The sequence below is a fragment of the Micromys minutus genome (genome assembly GCF_963924665.1).
Source record: "Micromys minutus genome assembly, chromosome: 18".
Classification (NCBI taxonomy): domain Eukaryota; kingdom Metazoa; phylum Chordata; class Mammalia; order Rodentia; family Muridae; genus Micromys; species Micromys minutus.
The window spans coordinates 14,569,708-14,592,570 of NC_137953.1; the positions used below are offsets into that span (position 1 = coordinate 14,569,708).

Sequence of the window (22,863 nt, forward strand, 5' to 3'; positions counted from 1 at the left end):
GGACTGTGTCTTGGGGATTGTTACTATCAGCTCCATATCTGTGTCCCACAGGCCATGCGGATGCAGACAGAGATGGAGCTGCGTATGTTCCGCCAAAATGAATTCATGTACCACAAGATGCGAGAGGCTGCCCTGAACAACCAGCCTATGCAGGTCATGGCTGAACCCAGCAATGAGCCAGCCCCAGCTCTCTTCCACAAGAAGCAATGAGGACCTTGTAGGGGGGTGGGGGGCATTGGGTCTAGGGAACTGAGAAAATGATGACTCACTGTCCCCCACTGTCACTTTGGTTCGGTTCAACTCAGCTTAGCTCTCTCTCATCTCAGACCAGCTCTTTCCATACGGGTCGGTGCTAGATCTCACCATCTATCTAATAAGGAAGCGCCAGATATAACTGGGCTAGAAAGAAAAATGTAAACAAACAAGGTACAGCATAATCATAAACACTGCAGTGAACTCTGTGGAGAGGGGTTCAGAGGAAGTGTGTGTGTGTGTGTGTGTGTATGTGTGTGTGTGTGTGTGTGTTGGGTGGGGGTAATGCCTGAGCTAACTAAGAGAGGCAGGTACCTAGATTCTCAGTGGCTGTCTGTTTATCTGTGCGGATATCTCTAGGGCAGCTGGTCTCATCTACAGTTATGAGCATCTAGGGCTTTGCAGACTGGGATGGGTGATGTCCTGTATCCTCAGGCTGGGGCCGTGTTTGGCTTTGAGATCTACTTAGAGACCTGAAACCCATTTACAATGGTGCTTAGAAAGAGGCAGGGATCTTGAGATCCTGCATCTTAATTCCTAATCTGAGCTTGAAGCATAACTTTAGAATAACTCTAGAACAGAGAGAGAAGGAATCTTTCTCTTCCTGGTCCTACCTACCAAGCCTGTAGCTTACTGCATCCTTGTGATGTTGAAGAAAAGCTGAGGTTTTCCTGGCCATTGACTTGTAGCAGTGAGGAGGGCTTTTCAGGATAAAGCCTGACTGTGTGCATGTCTGGCAATGATGGACCCATCAGAAGTGCTGTGTAGGGTTTCGAGCCTGAGTAGCCTGCCTCAGTCTAGGCTTCACCATCGGTCCGGTGAGGTTCTAGTCACCATACTGAGTGACTGTTAGTTCCTCTGCTTGATTTCTTTATCTGGTCTGTGCTCTAGAGGCTTCTGCCCCTAAGAGAAGGCAGTTCACCTGGCCTAGGATCTCATCAGAAGAACGACCAGTTTGCTCTTATTTGCTTAGAGGCTGACTTCTGGCTGAGAAACAGAGGCCCAAGAATGGCCTTTTCGTTTCTGGAACCCCAACTTTCTCTCTCACATGGTGGAAGATCATGAAGTAAATTCTTTTGGTTGAGGGTGCCACCAAAACTACAAATCCTTGTGCTACCACTGACCCCAGACCTCTAGCATCCTGAAGTCACATTATTCCCACTAAACTGGCATTTATGTCTGCATAACTAAAACGTTAGTTCCTCCATCCCCAGCCTTTCATCCCAGAATGGTTCCCTGTCTGCTGTGAGCCCTGTCCAGCAGCTGAGGCCTGCCATGTGAACTCCTTTTTGTCGAATATTGGCACTGATCCTTGGTTCTTTTTTGAGGATTTGTTCTTCTCTAGAAGCTTCTTTGAAGACTGACAGTTATTTCAGGCTTAGAGAGAGCACCAACAATCTTCTTGGGAATTGTGCAGGTGCCTCTGAATCCTCGCCCCATGAGAACCCTGGTCCAGACCCTGTCCGCCCACCGTGTCCATTGTTGCTTCTTCTCATCTTCCTAAAACCTGTTTTCTTCAGAATGAATCACTGTGTCTGTGTTTCTCCACCTCTCTCAGAACTATAGACTGGGGTGCCCTCTCATAGCTACCCTCTGTCGACTGGGGTCCCCCTCTCTCACTATCTGTCCTCTCTGTTCCTGCTCTGGACCCTTTGCTATCCAGAACCCCCCAGACCTTACTCTATTTCTCCTCCTTTCCACCCGAGGCCTTGCCACTCTCCCTCCACTTGGCCTCTTATCTTTTTTTTTTTTTTTCTCCCTTTCTCTTAGTTTTTTGAGACAGTGTCTCTACTTAGCCCTGGCTGTCCTGGAACTCACTATGTAGACTGGGCTGGTCTCGAACTCACAGAGCTCTGTCTGCCTCTACCATGAGAGTGTTGGCAGTGTAGCCTGGTACCACTGGCCTTCTTTAATGAAGTCAGCAAGCACGCCAAGGACCCTTGGATCCCCATCTTCACAGCTGGGAGTTCTCTTCAGGCTTTTAAATCTGTCTCTCCTCTCTTCCCATTTCTTCCCTAACCCACCGCACACTGGCTTCTACGTTTGCCCCTTCATTAAAACGACTCCTTTCTAGTTCCTTACATTATTCAGCTTCCCTGCCAGAAATACAGCCCAAACTTGGTTCTGTGGCCCAGTTTCTCTCGGATGTGGTTTCTCTGGATTTCATTGGTCTTGTTTCTCCCCCTGCCCCTGATATGCTGGAATGTTCCTGAGTTGACTTTGTCCTTGGTTAATTCTGTTCTTGCTCTGCACACTCCGAGCAGGGGTTTAGGTGACACATTTTGTAAGGATTACATTAAGGTTTCTGGTTCTTGGGTCTGTTATCTGATCTTACAACTTAAGCCCCAGCCCCTTGCATCTTCCTGGGTGCTCTGCAGCTACGTCAAAGTCAGTATGCTTCAAATGAGACCCCAATACGAAGTCTTCTAACACTTCGTCATTCTCAGAACACCAGCCAAGATACCACTTCCTCAGTCATGCTGTGGGCTCCTGAGAGCAGGGCCACATTCCTTCATTCATCCTTCTGTCTCTAGCACAGGTCCTGGAACATGGTAGGTGCTCATTTAGTGTAAATTGAGTGAATAAATAAATGAAATACTTCCCTCAAAGTTAAGAGGGACATCTTATGTTGCAGCACTTGGGAAAGCCCATTAAACCATCTTTGTCCTTGGAACATGGCTGCTGCTTCTTTCTGATAGTCTTCCCAGAGATGCTTGATGCTATGGAATTTCCTGTGATGATGGGAAGGAGTTACATCTGTGAGGTCCAACTAGTAGTCATTAACAGCCTGGGACGACTGAGACTAGAATAAGATTAAGGACATGAAAATGTAATTTTATTTAATTTCAATTCATTTATGTTTGACTAGGCAAGGTGTCCAGTGGCTGCCAAATTAAACTGTAATTTTAGAGGAATACCAACGTGTTTTAAAGAGTATGATACTGATAAAAGACTCCCAAAGTTTGCCTTCTTCATGACTATCCTGACACCACACTGGCTACTTCCCTCCTGCCTCAGTTCCCTCACCTCTCCATCATCTTAGTTTGGCATTTAAGGCCTATCCTATACAGACCGCAGGATAGCACCAGACCCCAGCAGCATTTAAAGAGATCTCATGAGTGTTACACTGGTTGAGACCACATTTCTCTCCCGGGGTTTCCATTTTTCTAATTAGAAAGGTAAGGGGTGGGCTGTGGTGTGCTAAAATTTGGGGGCCAACTGCACACAGGTCTCCCCAGCACCACACTCACTGATATCACACTGATAGGTGACTTGCAGTTGGCCAGGACAGGAATGTGCTTAGTGTCTTACGCTTAGAACACATGTGTAAACTTACAAAAGGGGAGTTACAGAGTGGATCCTTAGAATGTTAGGGGAGTCTTGGCTTAACTGGAGACTGTACTCACAAAACTTTTTAGCCCTGAGAGCCACAGAAAACATGCCTACGAGTTCTACACACCACCCCCACCATGAAGCTGTCTGCATCTACCCCATTTTTGGAGAACTTATTCAGATATAGTCATTGCCTGGCGACTCTTTTAGGGACTGTCTCTCTAAAGATCTGAGGAGGGAAACTATGGCCAGACCCTTCATCCATGGCCAGAAGGCTTGTCCTACAAAGCACTTTATTTGCAGAGTAAACCCATTGTTAAGTAAGTACCTGCTGTCTCCTGGGTCAAGTTCAAGCTCCTCTCCAATGAAAAAGATTCACTGCAGATACTCGGTTCTGTCTCTCTCTCCTCTCATGTATGCCCATGTTGACCTTACCTGCTTGCAAAATAAATCCCCTTGGATGCTCTCGGGCCTCCTGTGATTCTTTTCTCATGTGGAACAGTAGAAAATCGTAGTAAATAATTTAAATAATAAATAAATAAATACAAATAAATAAAAGTACCCAGAAGGTCCACCTCTGACCACCGTGCCATGCAGGGTGGGTTGGAGAGGTTGCCCAGAAGCCTGCCTGCCCAGTGGCCTGTCTACAGTGGGAACCAATGTGATGTGTGCAAGTATGTAGTGGGCAGATGGGAGCAAAAGAGAGGCAGGACCGTTTGGGCATTGTGTAAAGAGATAGAACTGGAGACATGAGGGTAGCGAGGAACAGCCTGCTGCTGTGAGTAGCCTGCCCCACCACCTGAGGCCGTGGTGAAGTCCCAGCCTGTGCTGCTGCCGTCTCTGTCTGTGGCCACAAAGTGGGAGGGGTCAATGTCGATGACCATGTGGTCTTTCCTGGTCTGGGACCATGTCGAGGTCCAAGGGCTGCGCAGATCTGGCCCTGCCCTTTTTGCAGCTTCAGCACTTGGAATGGTCCTTGCACCTTGCCTGGGCAGCTCATAGCTTGGTGGCAGGAATAAGGATGAGTCAGCCCCAAGAGAGCTGTGACCCCGAGAGAGCTGGCCCACTCATCTGCCATGAGGCGGCATGGGTGTGAGGGAGATGCACTCCCCTGTAGGGCAATTGGCAGGCAGTAAAATAACAGTACCCTGGTTTTCGGTAGAGACAAGTGAAGCCCCGGGAATGTTGAATAAGACGGCAGACACTTCCTAGTTTCCCAAGGAACCAGGCTTCTTCACAAAATCCACATCACGCCCCAAGACCCTCCTCCGCAGGCGAAGAAGACATGACCACACTCAGGACAGAAGCAGGACCACCGTAAACATGTAGACATGGTTTTCCCAAGCCCCCGCGCTGTTGTCAGACTCTGAACCATTCCAAAAAACCGTATATGTATGGGGACGAGTGGGACGGAGGCTGCTCAAGAGTAAAGATATACAAGAACCGTCCGGCCATCTGAGAGCTTCTGTTATAAGAGCTGTTAACATTGCCATTTGGGAAGAGATTTTCTCTCCAAAGCTTCTTGCACCCTGAGCTGGAGCCTCCCTCTGGCTTGGTTCAGTGGCTTGGCGCCTCATGGCAGTGGTGGAAACGGGAAGAGACCGGACCCAGAAGTGGAAGCAGCAGATTTGGTTCCCCCTTCCCTGTCTGAGGCTTCCCCTCTTCACTTGAACCCATGCACCCAGCCGGACCCAGCAGCTAGTCGGCAGAAGCCCCTCCCATCTCTGACCAGAGATCTGTGTGGGCGTGCCCCCCATCTCACACCTTGCTACCTGTAACACTCAGGAGAGCAGGCGCTGGGGTCAGGAGAGTGGGAGATCTGGCCCCACCCCCTCATTGGCTACAACAGTCAGGACAGTGGCCCTATGCTTACCCAGGCAGCATAGTAGAGCAATCCCTGCTGGCACAGGTGAGCCAACTCCAAGGATGTGAGACTAGGAGAACTGGCCCCGCCCCTCTCCATCTGTAGCACCCAGGAGCGTAGGCTCCACACCTCACCTGAGCAACACACTAGAGCTGGCCCTGGCGGTGTGGGTATGGGCGACCCAGCCCCCAGGCTTTAGAGTTCCTTGCTAGCTGAACATTGGATGGTCTATCCAGGGCAATGCTGGTGAGTTCACCCTGGAGGTGTGAGCCAAGGAGACCTGGTGGGCTGGCCAACTTAGCTGTCACCCGGGTCCAGACCCAGGGCTTTGAATTGGCTCACCCCAACATGTACCTTACATATACACTACTGGAGCATGTGAAAGGGCCAATGGTCTTGCAGAAGCAAAACTGCAGGATCTCCATAATACAGAGCAACGGCAAGAAATCCGAGAGGGGAGCTGATAAGGACCCAGTATAGATGGTGTAGCAGAAGCCGGAGAGCCCTTAAACCAGACCAATGACTCATTGACACCAAAATTTGTAAGGAAAGATGGGTAGACTGTGGGACACACTGTGACACACTACAGCTTCCACAAGGAGATGTTTTGTTTTACATTCTTATTATTTTATTTTATTCTTGTCTTTTGTTTCCTGTGGGGTGGGTTGTAAGGGTACAGGACACAGATACAAAGGGACTGGGAAGTGAATGGGATTTCGTACATGATGTAAAGCTCACAGCTTCTCTCCTCCTTTACACTTTTTTTTGGGGGGGGAGTAAGATTTATTTATTGTGTGTGAGTATTTTGTCCCCGTCTTCAGACACACCAGAGGAGGGCATTGAATCCCATTACAGATGGTTGTAAACCACTATGTGGTTGCTGGGAATTGAACTTGGGACCTCTGGAAGAGTAGTCAGGGCTCTTAATTGCTGAGCCATCTCTCCAGCCCTCCTTTACCCTTTCAAATCACTTTCTTTACCCTAGTGCTGTCAATTACGAAAAAGAACGAGGAGAAAAATCAAAGACAAGAAGAATAAAAAAAAAAAAAAAAAAAAAAGGAGACAGCTATTTTGTAAACATACTTAAGAATATGCATTAGCCAGAAAAGTGCTCTCACAGGACGTCTGCTCCTTGCTGGTGAAATGCCTGTAGTCGAGGTAAAGGGGTGTGGTATTAGCATGTATGAGCACTCATGTACTGGTGTGTTCGAGGTGGGGAGAAGAGATAGGAAAGACCAAGGGAAAAATCACACAGCCCAGCAACAGCTGTTTGTTCAGGCACTAAATTCTCTGGGCACCTGAACAAAATCCAAGTTTAGCATCTCCCAGGGCAATAGACAAATCCTCCTCAACCCAGAACTAGTCTCAATGGAAGACCCTGGTAGGAGTCACTTTGTGAAATGTTTTGTTTTGCTTTTGTTTTTTGAGACAGCGTTTCTTTGTGGAGCCCTGGCTGTCCTAGAACTTGCTCGCTCTGTAGACAAGCTGGCCTCGGTCAGAGATCTGCCTGCAGGAACTGAAGCAGAAGTCCTAGAAGTACTGGTCTGCTCACTAGCTTGCTCTCTCTGGCTCGTGCTCAGCCCGCTTTCTTATACAACTCAGACCCACCTGCCTAAGGGATTGTGCCACCCACTGTGGGCTGTGCAATTCCAATCGTCAGCCCAGACAATTCCCTCAAATAAGCATACGGCCCAATATGATGGAGACAGTTCTTCAGTTAAGGTTTCTTCTTCCCAAGTCACTTAAAGTTTGTGTCAGGTTGATAACAAAACCAGTATGTACACCCACTGGCCACCTGACACCACCCTCAGGAATCCAAGAATAGCATTTGCTTTGCAAATCATTTTATGGCTCCTTTCAAACGCCAGAAGAGAAGAAATTGTATTATGCATTTTATAGGAGCAGTAACTATGATCCAAAATCATAAGCCAGCTAGCTAACTGTATTTACAAGCCAAATGCTTCTTAAATCACCTCCTCATTAAACACATAAATGCGCAAAATTGGTTGCCTGTAAAAGAGTCAAACAACATAAATTATGTAAAAAGCTCTCAGCCTCCGGATTCTGTTCCCATGTCAGAAACGCTGGCTGTCATCTGATGTACTAGTTGCCTAGAGGCTTTGTCCTCAGCTCCCACAGATGTCTCTTAAGAGACAAGTTTACTTCCTGCTTTAACACGATTTGCATGAAGGATATTACATTGTCAGTACTGTTCTGAAGTTTGTGCTGGTCAAGGTGGTTACAGGCATTTGGGAGATGGAGCTATGAAGATCAAATATTCGAGAGTTTCCTCAGTTGAAAGCCAGCCTGGACTACATTTTTGTATAATTTACTTTGTGCTAAACTGACACATCATTTATAGATGATTTCAAACAGCATAGAGCTACAACATTTAATCTAACATCACTTTTTATTTTAAACTCTTTCTCACTCTCTCTCAAACATACTCTTCTCCTCTCTCTCTCTCTCTCTCTCTCTCTCTCTCTCTCTCTCTCTCTCTCTGTGTGTGTGTGTGTGTGTGTGTGTGTGTGTGTGTGTGTGTGTGTGTGTGAACACAAATGCAGGTTCCCACAGAGACCAGAAGAGGGCATCTGATCCCCTGCAGCTTGGAGTCACAGGTGGTTGTGAGCCTTCCTAGGTGGGTACTGGGTCTAAACTTGAGTTGCAAGAACAGTAGATGGCTGACCTGTGACTCCAGCCCCCTCTGCTCTTCCTGTCTATGCGTGTGGTGGTGAGAGGCAAATGCATTTTATGGCATGTATGTGGGATCAGAGGACAACCTTGAGTATTAGTTCTAATCTTTTACCTTGTTTGAGACAAGTAGCCCATGAACTGGCCCATGAGCATCTAAGAATTCACTTCTTTGCCCCATCTAAGAATTCCTGTGGGGGTGCAGAGAATAGAGATGCATAAGCCACTCTTTTGGGCTTTATGCTGGTCTCAGAGAGCAGCAATAATGTTGTTTCCAAAGAAGGCCACAATCTGAGTGGCTGGCCAATAGGATTTCAATGTATGGATTTCTGCTGCCTGCTGTTAAACTCAAGCCCCTCGTTGTCTGGGATAAAGTAGTGTTCAGGGGGTAGCTTCCATTTTCTGCTTGCTTCTGCCCATGGTGTGGGAGGAATCACACCTGTGCCATATTTGTACATTAAGCCCTCCAATAAAAGAAAATAATGTTAATTTGGTAGTTGAGTGCCCAACCTTTTAGAGCTTGCCCACTGGTAGATGGTAATTTGTGGCTCACCCTTTGCCTATTTGGTCTTCTGGATCCCTTTCCTTATGCAGGGGCTCTCCTAGAGTCCTACATACCCTCTTGTTCCAGGTTCTTGCCCGTGTGGTTGACAGGGGAATGGTACACTGGACACTCTACTGATCTGACCACTCTTGACATTCCTGTCTAGGATGCATAAGTTGGAAATTTGTATTCAGGGTGAAATTAAACTACAGATCTGAGTATATGGAGTGAGGCACACAGATTATAATTAAAAACTTATAGGTAATCAAGGATCACTGGAAACAACAGGGTTTGGGATATACTCAGTGATAGAGCTTATGCCTCACCTGTGTGAGACCTTGGGTTCAATTCTCAACACACACACACACACACACACACACACACACACACCAATACAATGAAATGAAAACAATAGCACCACAATGAGAAGCTATCAAGGAGAAATTATTTCAAAACAATGGAAACTTTATTGTATTAATTTTACACTGTAAAAGAATATGAAACGCAGCCTTGTCTAAATTCTCTTGCTGACTCTCTTGTAGACCATGTCTCCCAGTGTCATCGTCTGAAAGTCAAAAGAGGGATTATGAAATATTTTTTTGATGATGAATTGTGAAACGTACAAGTGAAAATTAATCTCCCCAAAGGGCCTCGCCTGTGCTAACACATTAAGCAGCTTGAAAGTTTTCCCAGTCTCTCTAGGAGCAGAGGAATGGTTGGGAACCTTTTCTAAAACACATGCTAGGTCTTCTCACGCCTCTTGTTCATGTAGAGGGACGTCCTGCCAACCATTGCATGGTTTCCTGAACCAATGACAGCTATAGAAAATCCATCCAGGGCAACCTAATCTCATGTCTCAAAATTGAGATCTATTCCCGCACATTAACTACTTGTGGCTGAACACAAGGATATGTACACTGGGCCACTAGACTGGAACATAGCAGGTGCTATATAATTTCCTGGAACATAGTAGTGTTCATAGCTGTATAATTTCCTCTTAGCTTGTGAGCCAAGCACATGAGAGCACGGGGCACACCTGTTCTCTTGTAGGAGTGAGGAGCAAGAGTGTGGGTATAAACGCTGCTTCATGCTTGATGCCCCTTTCTCCCCATGGCGAAGGGGGTTTTCTCTTGACCAGATGTGTCACTTAGATGTTTTCCTTCTGTGACCCCCCCTAAGGTGCATTTTGGGTGCAAAGGGAAGCTGGAAGCACTGACCATGAGAGAAACGCTATGATTTACCTGAGTGGGGACAAACTATGACCAACAGCTGGGCATGGGGGACAATCGCATAGGACATACCCAGTATGTCATTCATCAGCAGTAAAAGCCTGACTCCACACCAATGCCAAGTGGGCACAGGCATTTATTAGGCACCTGGGCTATGGAAGATGGCTGGCTCTGTGGCTCATTGGTTAGTGCTAAGGCTGTTAATCACTCAGATGTCATCAAATAGGAATGACAATGAAAAGACAAAGGCTCCCTTGTGGAGGTTTTCATTGATGGGAAATGCTGATGCAGGAGGCACTGAGGTCAGGACAGGATATCTGCAGACACAGGGAAGTCTGGGGACATTGCTGGGTTGAATGGGCTTCTGTCCTATGGCCTGAGTGTGAGGTGTGAGGCCCCATCCCAGTAGAAACAGGGAAAGGTCGGCAATGCTCTGCACATGCTGTCCTGTGCCTCAGCCCACCAAGTCCTCCTCCCCCATCCAGTTTGGTGCTGTTGGGAAAAGGCTGAGGGTCAGGGAGTGAGCAAGGAGGAGAGGGGCAGAGACAGGGGAGTGGATGAGTCTGAAAGTAGAGCATGAGAAGGTGTGAGACACCAGGTGAATTAGGAAAGGGCGCCCCTTCCTCATGATGGTGCTCTATCTGTCAGGAAATCACCCGGATATTCTGGCATGGTTTGGCAAGAACAAGATGGCTGCATTTGTCCTGCATACGAACCCTCACTGTCTATAGTGTGAGCAGACTCCCCTAGGGCTTGAGTAGTGAACAGCTATGAGATTAGCCCAATATAGACCCAGTTCGGAAATGACCCTGCCATTCAATGAGCTCTTCTGATCTTTGCCTTACTTTCCCCATTTGGAAAAAAGTTCAATAGATTTAATAAGATATCTATCAACTCTGTGGTACATAATGGATCTTCTTAGGTGGTAGAAGACATTGATTGACAGGAGGAAAGGTAGGGAGTCAAGGTCTCGGGATGGAAGGGCGGGGGATGAGAGATGGCTTCCGACTGTCTCATCCTTCACATCCCATTCCCCTCAAGCCCTGGGATGGCAAGACCAAAGTGTCAACTTACATTGGTGATCGTGTCCCCATTGAGTTCAGTCACGGACTGTATGCCTTTGAAACTTGTCACCATTTTATTGTCACCTTCCATCTTAACCACCGCCTGCAGGGAAGACAGACCATGGCCCGTGAGCGAAGACCTGGCAATGAAGCTTAGGAGGTTGGTTCCCTGCATGGTTATCAACTGACAAGGAATCAAACGCCCTGCCCATCTCCAGTTTTCTAGGGATAAATGGAAACAGGGTGTATTTGTGAATGAAAGAAAGTGTCAAGCCTACCTAAGGGGTTCTCCCTTGGAGGGGTGGGGTAAAAAAAATCCTAAATTAAGATAGAAAATCCCATTGCTCAAGCTAATGGAGGGCGGGGGTGGCAAAAGGCCAATCAGCAGTCACTGGGGGATTCAGTTTATTTTGGTAGCTATTGAGTCTTTTTTTTATTGTGGTACCAACGCTAAGACGTACACATCAAGACGGAAGTAAACTGAACAAAGCTGTGGCTGCGCACTCAGGAGGCAGGAGCATGAAAATGCTGGGTTTGAGGCCAGTATGGACTATGTGGCAAGAAAGGGTGGGGGGGGGAGAATAAAAGGAAGGGAAGTAAGAGAGGGATGGAGGGCAGAAACCAAATCAAGAGCAAAAGATACCAGCCAAAATTAAAGATCTGCCTCTACAGTGGGCATTGAAAAGACTCTGTAGTAAAACACATGACACCCCAACTGTTGTCATGAGCCAATCAGGAGAATTCCTGCCCGTTCTGCTCTTTGACATGAAAAAGAGGCAGAAATAAGAGCAACCAGAAGTGCTAAAGAGACTCCTGTTGACTCTGAGGCACAAAGCTGCCTGGAAAGTTGGCCACCCGAGGCTGTGCAGGTCTCCCAGGGAGGGGCAGGTGACAGGACCCACAGCCTCTGGGTCTCTCGATCACCTGCCCATTGCTCACACAGCCTGCAGACAGCTGACACTTCTGTCTGGACCATCTCCCAGAGGCGGTAAAGCTGCCCGGGCTCACTGACACCAGTTTGTCCCAGTCTCAGGCTCTCCTTGAAGGACTCTGAGAGCCAGGAGCACTGGGCCTGGGGGTCCCTGAGATTGGAGATCCTGTTCTGTGCCCCTCTCCCCACATCCTCCATAGTGAGAGCCCAGATACCCAGGATCCCCGAGACAATCAGAAGTCTATTCTCAGAGCTCTGTGTCTCCTGCCTGCAATGACATAGACAACATACCTTGACCTTTTCCCCAGTCATGGTCTCCAATTCGCACTCCTCCCCCAAGGTGAACTCATTCTGGACCACTTTGGGCCCATAGGTGATGGTGAGCTTGACTTTCTTGCCTTCGTGCACGATTTCTGACACCCCCTTGATTTCCTTCCCTTTCTGGATGAGGTCCTCAGGCAGGCCTGGTAGAGACCATGCAAAGTTAAAAACTGGAGGAACAGAGACCTCACACATTTCTATATAGCAGACCTGAGAGCAGTTGGGCCTTTGATGGGGAAATTCTGTATTCTGCTAGTGTTTTGCCAATTAGTACTATTATGTTTTGAGACAGGGTCTCTTACAGCCTAGGCTAGCCTTAACTCCCTCTATGGGTGACCTTCACTATAAAATGGGAAAATAACAGTGGTCAGCTCAGTTTTGAGGTGAGTATTTACTGTGGGTCTTGCCTAGTATAGAGTCATACATATTAGGGTACACTTCATTCCATTCATCTCCCAATAATTGGTTAGCACTGTAGCCTTGCCTGTCTCACTCTGTCTCCCTGGTACATGTACAAGCAGGGTGCTCGGGGTATGGTTGGCTTTGAACCAACGATTGCTTTAAAAAAATTAATTAATTAAAAAAAACAGAGTGAATGGGTGAATGAAGGAACAAGGTCTTAGGACAAAGTACCAGCAGACCCACACTTCAAATCCATTTATACTCTAGTTCGGGGTCATCTCCACTTCTCTGGGGTAGCCTTGTCCAGTGGGGAACAGGACAAGTAACAAGAGACCAGGAGAGTCATTGAAGAACTCCTCAATTTGGTATAGGCTGGACCTCAGCATCAGACCTTGACTGCCTGCGGACCGTAGGAATAGCCCCTCCATGCTGGTATATCAGCATCGGTGTCTCATTCAGCACTCACCCATTGCCTTCATGAAGGGCTCGAAGTTCTCTTGGCTCTGCAGTTGGTATTTGCCAGAGAAGTTCATGGTGACAGTGAGGCTTCTTTCCCACAGCTGACCACAGCAGCTCTGCCTGCCAGGCCACCCACTCTTGGCTATTTTATAAGGGGCTTCTTCCTCCTCAAATATAGGCCATAGGTCAGTGATTGTCGATTTCTTTATGGCCAGGTTCAAACATTAACTCCTGAGAGCAATGGTCAACGATAAAAATCAGAATGGGCAAGGCAGAGGTTTGTTCTAATTCAGCAAACATTAGTGAGTCCAACTGAGGGCAAAGCTCTCTGTACGTGTTACATTTATGGTGTCTTACCACTGCTCATGAAATAAGTGTGCATGCATGAAATGTGGACAGATGTATATATGTGCAGCAGACAGATGTGAATCACATCCCTAGCAATGCACATATGCATATATACCTATGTGTACATATGTATGTGATTGTATGTGTGCACACTTGTATGTGCATATGTTTATACACCTGTAGCTACATATACATATGTACTTACATAAGCACACACACACATACACACACACACACACACACACACACACACGCACACAGGGGGAAATACCTTTGAACTCTAAAACCTTTTTTACATAGCCTTATGCTTATTTCTCCATTTTTATTATTATACAAATATAATTTTACATATATTTTATCAGTCCCTAAGGCTGTTTTGTATTCTGAGAATTCTTCCTTAATGATTCCAGGCAAGCCTCAGTCTGGGCAAGCCCTCCCTTGGGAAGACATCTACTGTCACCAGGTGTCAACTGTTTAAAGCAGCAGTCTGAAAGATTAGATCATTTTGGCTTTGCCTGGTTGAGCCAAGTCAAGGGAAGAGAGATGGCATCACCTGCTGATTTTGTCCCATCCCGGCCTCAAAACCAGGAACAGGGAACTAAGGTACTTGGATGTTCAGCCTGACTAGAACCAGCCTTGGGGAAAAGCCATAGGGATGCTTCCAAAGATCTCTAATGTTCTTGCTTGTCATGGGGAGCAGAATTGTGTTGCCCAGGGCATCTTCATCCCCCCACCCCCCAGTTCCTGCATCTGAGACAGTTCTCAGCAAGTGCCACTGCATAGCCTATTTCTGTTTAGACTTTAGCCTCAGCCTCTTCACTCACAGCCGCCAGCCCCCATCCTCTAGTCTTTGCCTTGGCCACATAGACTGTCATGAATCAGAGCCTGGGGTGTGCTATGCCTCAGTTTTAAACCTCTAGTGGTCCTTGTTGCTCTAGCCATGACGGGTCCTGGATAGCATGGAAGGTCTGTGCCTACCGTCCTGACTGTAATGGATGCTCTCAATAGAGCTTGTACTTTCCTATCTTGAGCTCTTATTTTTTGTCTTGCAGAATGACCACCATTACCTAAACTTCTGTCAGGCTTTCTAAACCCAGGCTAGTCACACCCCCTTTCTCTAGAGGTTACAGGCACAGGTCAGTTGAGGGCGTCAGGGGTATCCATTCCTCTATGTTTGACTGTGTGTCTCTTCTGTTCTTTTCCAGTCCTTCCAGCCAGAGGACCACATTATAACATCCCTGCCCCAATTCTGCCTCCTCCATTCAGCTGGGCTGGCTGGCTTCTCTACATTCTTCCACACTGTGTTCCTGCCTTGGGATTATTAATGGATGGCACAAGAAGTGAGTTCAATCAGTGATAGGTCAGCAAAGGAAAAAAAAAATCACCAGAAGATAACAAGGTCATGGCTCTTGTGGTTTAGTGGTGGGAGATAGGGAGTAGTCAGATCAGCAAGTCAGTCCTGTAATCAGTGAATCATATGAGTTCTGAAGCAAGGGATGGAGGGCACGTCAGGATGTGTGCCTGCGCATGGGCGGGGTGTACCTGATGTGACTGCAGCTAGCCTGAGAGGCCAGGGGGATAAATGTGACAGGGATGGACACTGTTGTCCCAGCCCTGAGAGCCCACCTCTCTCTTCCCACTCCCAGTGTCCTTTCTCTTTCCTTTGTAACCCTGCTCTGTCATCCCAGCCTGTGCTAAGTCCATGGAGACAGATTTTGCAGGGAGTCAGTCCTCTCTGTTCCTGGCCAGTTCCCTCCCACTTGCATCCTAATTGCCAACACAACAAAGCTTTGGATGCCCAGCCCATCCCCCCCCCCCAGGCAACTCCCTACTCCACCCAGAAACGTGCTGGGTTTCAGCATCTTCCTTTAGGCCGTACAGTTCTGGTGGACGGGAGTGAGAGGAAGGAATTTGAACTGATAAGAGTTCACATTACGAGTGTCAATGGCTCAGGAAGATGTCTTAGGACCAACAGCCATGCCAGCCTACAGTAGGGGGTGTACACTATCACTTTGGTCACCCAGACTCTCCAGAAACTCTGCAGTTTGTCTCTTCTGATCAGGCCAAATGTATGAATCTACAGTCTTTGAATCTACACACCACATGTCCAATGTCCGAGCCCTTCTCATTTATCTCCGATAGGCGGTATTTATACGCACCTGTTATGGGTGAGGTCATTCCCTTTGGCATCAAGAGAGCAGAGGCATCCGTTGACTGTAGCAGCATGCAGATCCCAGCCCCGGCACAGTTGACCATTCTGCCTTTCCTGACCAGCCCTCTTCTAATAATGTTGAGGATGTGAAGCTTCCTGGTTGACACGTTGAAATGATCCACAGAGAACAATACAGACCAAGTCAACTAAGAGCATATGAGTTCTTTAATTTTGGTTGGCAACCAAGAGTGAGCCGCTGTCTCAGTGTCTCTTGGTGCTGAAGTTCAGGGATTCAGTATTTTAAAAGGCAAATCCTAAAGAAATCATAATGTATATAACAGCTAGCTGAGGGTCAGAGTAACCATGAAACATTCATTTTCGGCAGTACATAGTAATTTCAGGCATAACATAACAATTATGATTTACTTATACCTTCTTCACTAAGTTTAGTTTGTTAAATTTGTATAAACTTAATACATCTGGACCACAGTCAGGGTCGTGAAAATCTCATACATGTTGCCAAGGTTAATATGACAGTTCTGAGGTAGAGGGCTGAGAGCTAAGAAAACACAAAATGTTGTCAGGTCAAGATGGTGTTACCTTTGCCACTTCAACATCAAATTAGGGCTGTACGTGAGTATCCATGTGTGTTGAGAATGTGTCCAAACTGCTTGCACACAAGAACAGAGTAGGCAAAGTGGCTCAGAGGCTGATGAGAAAAAGCAAGGGGTAACTTCTTGCTCTGAGCCTAGAATGAACATCTTTTAATGTGACAATCTACACGCCAATCTCTAAGTGGGTAATTTTTGTATTTACATATTTAATGAATTTAAAAGTCTAGTCTGTTAGGAAGGTGCGTTGGAATTTTGTTGGGGGATCTTATGTGCACCAGTGTGTGTGTGTGTGTGTGTGTGTGTGTGTGTGTGTGTGTGTGTGTGTGTGTGTGTATGTGTGTTTAAGTGATTGCATGAATTACTTACAGAAAGCTTGTTTGAAACTCCAGCCTGGTCAACAAGAACCAAGATGGAGAAAGCAATTATTCCCTTGTACAGAAGACCAGAAAAGGCCTGGAGGGAAAACAGAAGGACCTATGAAGCTGCAGGCAGTGGTCCAGTGACAGCTAAGCCTGATGGCCTCTTGCTCAATACACTAGACTCAAACAAACAAGTAAACAAACAGGAATAAGAGGAACCTGTGAGGGTTTAGAGCAGCAGGCCGCTAAGATACTTCCAGTGGTCAAATTAGGGATCCTCAGAAGACCAGTGTTGATTCTGGCACTAGTTCTTTACTTCAGAGTGAATGCTACCCTTGTCTTAAACCCTTTCCTCCCCCTTCAGAGACTTCTGAAGATGGAATTATTGGGCTGGGGATACGGCACATAGGCACAGGTAGCCTATGTCTGTCTGATGATCATGCAAGAGTGGTACCCCGTGAAACGACTAAGACCATACCTGGAACTGCCTTCATTGTATCTGTCACGGAGAGCAGATTTCACAGCAGTGTGAGGTCCACGAAATCTGGGACTTGGAGTTTCAGCCATGATGGCTACACAAACCTAAAAGAGCTGGCTTTGTACACTCACTGCAGAATAGAGGAGCAGCATCCCAGTACTCACTGCAGAATAGAGGCGCAGCATCCCAGCATGGAGCTGGAAATTTGAGTGGTGGCTCCTTAGCAGCTAAGGGCTGGAGACAGCAGCCTTGGCCATCCAAAAGTCTGTCTGTTCCCTGAGTTTAAGAACTGAGAACACTTTGAGTTGGTGGTGGCAGCTCAGCCCAACAGAAGTTCTGTTTCCTCTGAACTACATTGTAAAAACTTTATCTGAAAAAAAAAAAAAAAGAAAAAAAAAAAGAAAAAAAAAAAAGAATCAGGGCTGGAGAAATGGCTCAGTGGTTAAGAGCATTTGCTGTTCTTCAGGGGGCCAGAGTTCAGTTTCCAGCAACCCTGTGGTTCACAACCACCTGCAACTTCAGCTCCAGGGGATTTGACGGCCTCTTTTTGCCTCTGTGGTCACCTGCAATCATGCATTATAAACTTATGAAAAGACATACACAGTAAAAATGAAGAAGAAGAAGAAAAAAAAAATAAAATCATGGTTGAGCATAGTTTTATATAAAAGTTGAGCAGGACATATCCCACCTACTCGCTGAACAATAACATAAAGAGACAAAGGTCAACTACATTGACAAAGTACAATAGCATCAAGAAACAAAACAAAACAAACAAACAAAAAACAAAACAAAAAACTTCCACAGCTTTGAATTTTGGTCTGCTCAAAGATGGAGTCCCCTCTTCCCTCAGACCTGGGCTACAAGAGAAAAGAGCTTGGGTTAAGGTACCGATCTTCCTTATGCCTACTAACCACCCTTGAGCCTCACCTTGAGGCTCTATTTTTATTTTATTTTTATTTTTTTTAACCTGTTATGGTCATAATATTCTTTGCCTGATGGAAACTTTGAGTCCTTTGAGAATGTGAAGCTCTAATTACAAAGGGTCACAACATTTGCCCTTTTCAGCTTCTTCTGGGGGGGGGGGGTTCATTGGTCTAGGACCCAGTTATAAGTTCATCTCTTGGCTTGGTGGAGGAGTGGGGGAGGTCTTCTTTCCCATCACCATGGCCTAGTGGGTAGTGTCTCCAGTCCTAGGTTTGCTGATGATTCAGCTGAATCTTACAGGTTTGAGTCCCAGGCTTTTGCTTACAGGCCATGTAGACCCAAGCTGCTGCCCACTTGAGCCTGTGTCCAGCTCTGGCAACCAGTCCAAATAACCTATCCTGATCTCATGGCTTTCCAATGAAGCATCTAGTTTCCTCAGAGTTCCTAGAACCTGGGGTGGGGGGCAAATTCACGTGAAAACTGTTAAGGTTCAACTCTCAGTCTCCAGCAAGGCTTGGGGCAAACTAGTAAGTTCTTTAAAGAATTTCCCTGCAGCTGGGGATTTTGCTCGGTGACAGTTGTTTGCCTAGGGAGCAAGCACAAAGTCCTGGGTTGGCTTCTGAGTTTTGGAATTTCCCTGTGGTAACTACATTCTGAACTGTCCTTAACAGACCATGGCGAGGGTTTTGTCATTGTTTTGGTTTTAGAAGTCTATCTTCTGAATGAGGTAACTGGGGCGGAGGTAGGGTGAGGGGAGGAGTTGGGGGAGGGTGGGGGAAGGTGAGGGAGGAAGAGGAGAGGGATAGGGGAAGGGAGGAGTCATAACAGAGGCCAAACAACCATTGCAAATGGATGGGGAGATTCATTGCATAAAGGTGATAGCTGTGTAACCATGACAACCCGAGTTCAATCCTTGGAACCCTTGTTAAAATAAAACAAACAGTGCTGCAGTGCACACACCTGTCATCCCAAAATTCCTAGGGAGATATGGAAGGTCAGGAAGTTCTTATGGAAGCTTCTCAGCCAGCTTCCAAGAGTTCACAGCACAGCAGCATTCGCCGCCCCCCCCCACACACACACCCAAACAAAGCTAAAGGAGAGGGCCTACTCATGAAAGCTGTGTTCTGAGTTCTACGTGCATGTCATGGTTGAACCTGCACACACATAAAAAAGCAATAAGTAGCAAATAAATAAACATATATTTCTTAAAAGTACAGGTAGTGGCATACACTGTGAAAGGAACTATAGAGAAAGGGTACTCTGGGCGAAATTCATGAAAAAGTAAAAGGTTTTTGAACCCACAACAACCAAAAATTAATTCAAAATCAGATGTGTGTTGAGTCCCAAACATTTCTGGCAGATGTTGTTATCTCAGGGAATTTTTTTAAAAATTCATGTTAAGGACTGAATCCAGGGCCACACACATACTAGGCAAGCACTATACCACTGGGCTATAACCCCAGACTTGGTTCTGAACACTCAACAAACACCTTTGCACTGAGCATGATGTCATGCCATTAAAAGCCAGAGAATGACTGTTTGAACCTTGGCTCAAGGTCCAAGCTACTATATGTTATTGTGGTGGTTTGAAGAATAAGAGCCTCTACAGGTTCATATATTTGAATGTCTAGTCATCAGAAAGTGGCACTATTTGAGAAGGATCAGGAGGTGTGGCCTTTTGGGGGAGGCGTGTCACTAGGGATAAGCTTTGAGGTTTCAAAAGCCTATGCTAGGACCAATGTCACCCTCTTCCTACTGTTTATGGATCCAGATGTAGAATAGTCACCTGCTTCTCCAGCACCATGTCTGCTGTTGTACTCCCCACTGTGATAATAGTGAATTAAACCAGTGAAACTGTAAGGCAGCCTTCACTGAATGCTTCCTTTTATAAGGGTTGTCTTGGTCACAGTGAGTGTCTTTTCATAGCACTAGATACAAGCTAAGACCAGTATGAACACAGTATTTTGACTGTGTACCCCAAGCTTTCTGTTCTTATAGAAACATTGCAGTTTACTTACAGAAAGCAAAGATGATATTTTCCTAATACCAATCTTTAGCATATAGGTATCAAGGTAGTATAACTTTTGATCATATTGTGTTAGGATGTTTGATTTTTTTTTTTTTTTAATTCCTGTCTCCATTGCTGATGTGAGTTTTATTTAAAAAAAAAAAAAATCATTCGGTGAATTTTGGGCTGAACAAAATTTCCAGCTTCTCAAATGGTCCTGGATGCCCTTCTGCCATTTTGTATGATGTGCTTATGTGAAGTCATATTTTCAGCATCAACCACTCTGCAATCAGAATTTCAATCAACTCTGACACATGTTAGAGTATCCATACCCTATGGTGCCAAATATTCCATTAGGACTTATTTCTGTAAAAATAAACAAGAACATTCATCTTATTAACGTGCAAATTTGCTTCTGTCTTTAACAAAAGGTAAAAGTATATGTATACAGAGAATTATTTTATAGCGAATTTCTTTTTAAAAAATTTAATTTTATTTATCATTTGTTATTTGTTGTGTGTGTGTGTGTGTGTGTGTGTGTGTGTATACATACATGCAAGCATGTATGATGAGTGTAGGTTCACACACACCAGGGTCAGTATGTTGAAGTCAGAGAATAGCTTTGAAGACCTGATGCTGTCTTCCTGTTGCAGGGTCTGGGGTTTGAACTCATGTTGCAAAACTTGTGTGGTAAGTGTGACTCTCTCCAACTGTTGAGCCAACCCAACCACCCCAAGTAAATGTCTTTCTTTAAAATAAAAAATGCTTTTTGGCAGGAGCCATTTAGGAAGGACTAAGGCATGCAGGTGAATTTTCTGGAGATGGACCAAATTGCAGGGCCTTCAGAGATTTCATCCAAGGATTGCTTCTCACTGCTGAGATGTCTTTCCTGTCACTATTACATAGCCTCATGATTCTTGGACATCTATTGGGCAGATTTTCTGCAGACCAACATGAAGACATACTCTTATGTAGTAATGCTGTGTAAAAAAAAATTGATGATTTCATAATTCCTAGTAATGATTTTATATAAAAATGATTTTTGATTCCTCTATAGAATGAAAAACTGCAAGTAAAGCTCTGTAAATCTAATGACATGATCTAATTGCATTAGGATAAGAAAGCAGGCTTGGAACAAATTTACAATCATGGAAAACTCTCTGGTAACTAAAGGTCATAAACTAGGAATGGATTATTTATAGGTGCAAGGACAAAAAAAATAAAACACACACACACATACAGACACACTAAGTGTATTCAATAAACAACCTTTTCTCTAGACAGTGACTTCTCAGAACTGTCCTCATCTAAAATGAGACCTTCTGGTCATGGCTTTATGGTCTTCAATGACTTCTTGACACTGTGAAATGGGAAAGCCTGGGGTGATGTGAGAAGGAGTTCAGAGAATGTGTGAACTGACATGTCACTGGCCTGACAGGTAAGGCTCCTTTTTGACTTCAAAAGCAAATGCTATTTGTCCTCTGGTGTCTCTCTGTCCCTTGCCCTCTGAGGGTTGAGCGGCTACCCTAATTGGCTTCCAAGTTTGCATAACCCTTCAAAGCAATTAGTTTCCAACTTGCCAGACCTCCCCTCTGTTGTAAATTAGATTTCTCGCCTAGGCCCAGACAGACCACACCAAACACGGTTCCACGTGGAGAGGTTTAATAGAACGGGATAGGGCAGGGGTCAAGGCCGGGCGAAGAGAGGAAGAGGAAAGAGAGAGAGGAGGAAGGGTTTCGGCCTTTTGTAGGGGTAGTGACGTCACTTGCTCCCAGGGGGAGATGGGATTTAGAACTGATGTCTTCTGGGAATGCTTTGGCTGTTTCCATGGCAATTGATGTGCTAGGTTCCTGTCACCTGTGGGTGGAGCCATTGCTGGGGGAGGGGGCTATCCTAATGCCAACATTCCTCCCTTTTTTCTTATATAAAAAGAGAGAAAAGGGGAGGGTAGGGAAGCCGATGGTGAAAAGGGAATAGGGGCGTTGGGTCTCTTAAACTGCTTCCTGCTGTCTTGGGGCGTCGTAGGGGTATAGCTGGTTTTCGCCATCGGGTTCCACTTGGTAATCATTAACATCAGGATTTTCTATAGGCAATGGCTTGTAGTCCTGCAACAGGAACTGATTAATGGTTTGGTTAGAAATTTTTTGTATCTGTCGTTGAAGGAATGTAGAGACAAGATTGATAAGGCAGGGAGCAAATAGTAATGCTAGAAAGATGACTAGAAGAGGGGTTACGAAGGGGAGTATCCACTTCCATATAGGGTTTTCGAAGGTCCAGAAACTGGAGGTCTCACGTTCCCTGGAATTTTATATGTCAGATTGTAGCTCTTGGATCTTATCTCTCACTATCCCGGATTGGTTGACATAGAAGCAGCATTCTTCTTGGAGGAACAGACAAAGGCCACCTTCTTTAGCTGTTAGAAGGTCCAGCCCCCGTCAGTTTTGAAGAACCACAGCTGCCAGGGAATCTATCTGTTTTTGGATGGTGAGCAGAGTTTCAGACACTTCTTGAAACCTGTTGTTGAGGGTGGAAGTGATCTCATTATATTTGGTCATGGAAGTAGTTATTCCTGCTATCCCAGTGCTAGTTCCTACTGCTATTCCTGCAGCTACCAAAAGTGGCACAACCTGAACTGCTCTCTTATGTCGGGCGGCTATCATATTGACGACTGGGATTGGCAGGGGCTCGTTTCCCTGGATTACTCCTAGTTCGGGGAAAAGGAGAACCAAAGTGCAGCTTCCTGACCAGCTGCCAGGTAAACGATGATATGCCTGCGTGCCACAGAGGATTGATGTATTTTGGATCACTGGGCACTGTGGCAGAGATGGGGTATCAAGGGTTGTGGTCATATTGCAGTCTAAGGAGCCTAACATTCCTACAGGATGTGTCC

The 22,863-nt window shown here is 45.9% G+C and overlaps 2 protein-coding genes across 3 annotated transcripts in view; one reads left to right on the forward strand and one right to left on the reverse strand.

Moving 5' to 3' along the window:
- The window catches only part of SMYD1 (SET and MYND domain containing 1), a 40,615-nt gene extending 36,570 nt beyond the window's left edge, over nucleotides 1–4,045 (forward strand). For both annotated transcript variants that reach the window (XM_080932289.1, XM_080932288.1), the window contains one exon: nucleotides 52–4,045. In XM_080932289.1, coding sequence (XP_080788415.1) covers nucleotides 52–210 — 159 coding nt within the window. In that variant the 3' untranslated portion in view covers nucleotides 211–4,045. The remainder of the gene's footprint in view (nucleotides 1–51) is intronic.
- Nucleotides 4,046–9,198: 5,153 nt separating this feature from the next.
- Nucleotides 9,199–13,164, reverse strand: FABP1 (fatty acid binding protein 1; the record flags this gene model as incomplete). The annotated part of the gene is made up of 4 exons (XM_080932309.1): nucleotides 9,199–9,249; nucleotides 10,988–11,080; nucleotides 12,200–12,372; nucleotides 13,098–13,164. 4 exons carry the CDS (start codon nucleotides 13,162–13,164, stop codon nucleotides 9,199–9,201), a joined length of 384 nt encoding a protein of 127 aa, XP_080788435.1.
- Between the last annotated feature and the right edge of the window lie 9,699 nt (nucleotides 13,165–22,863).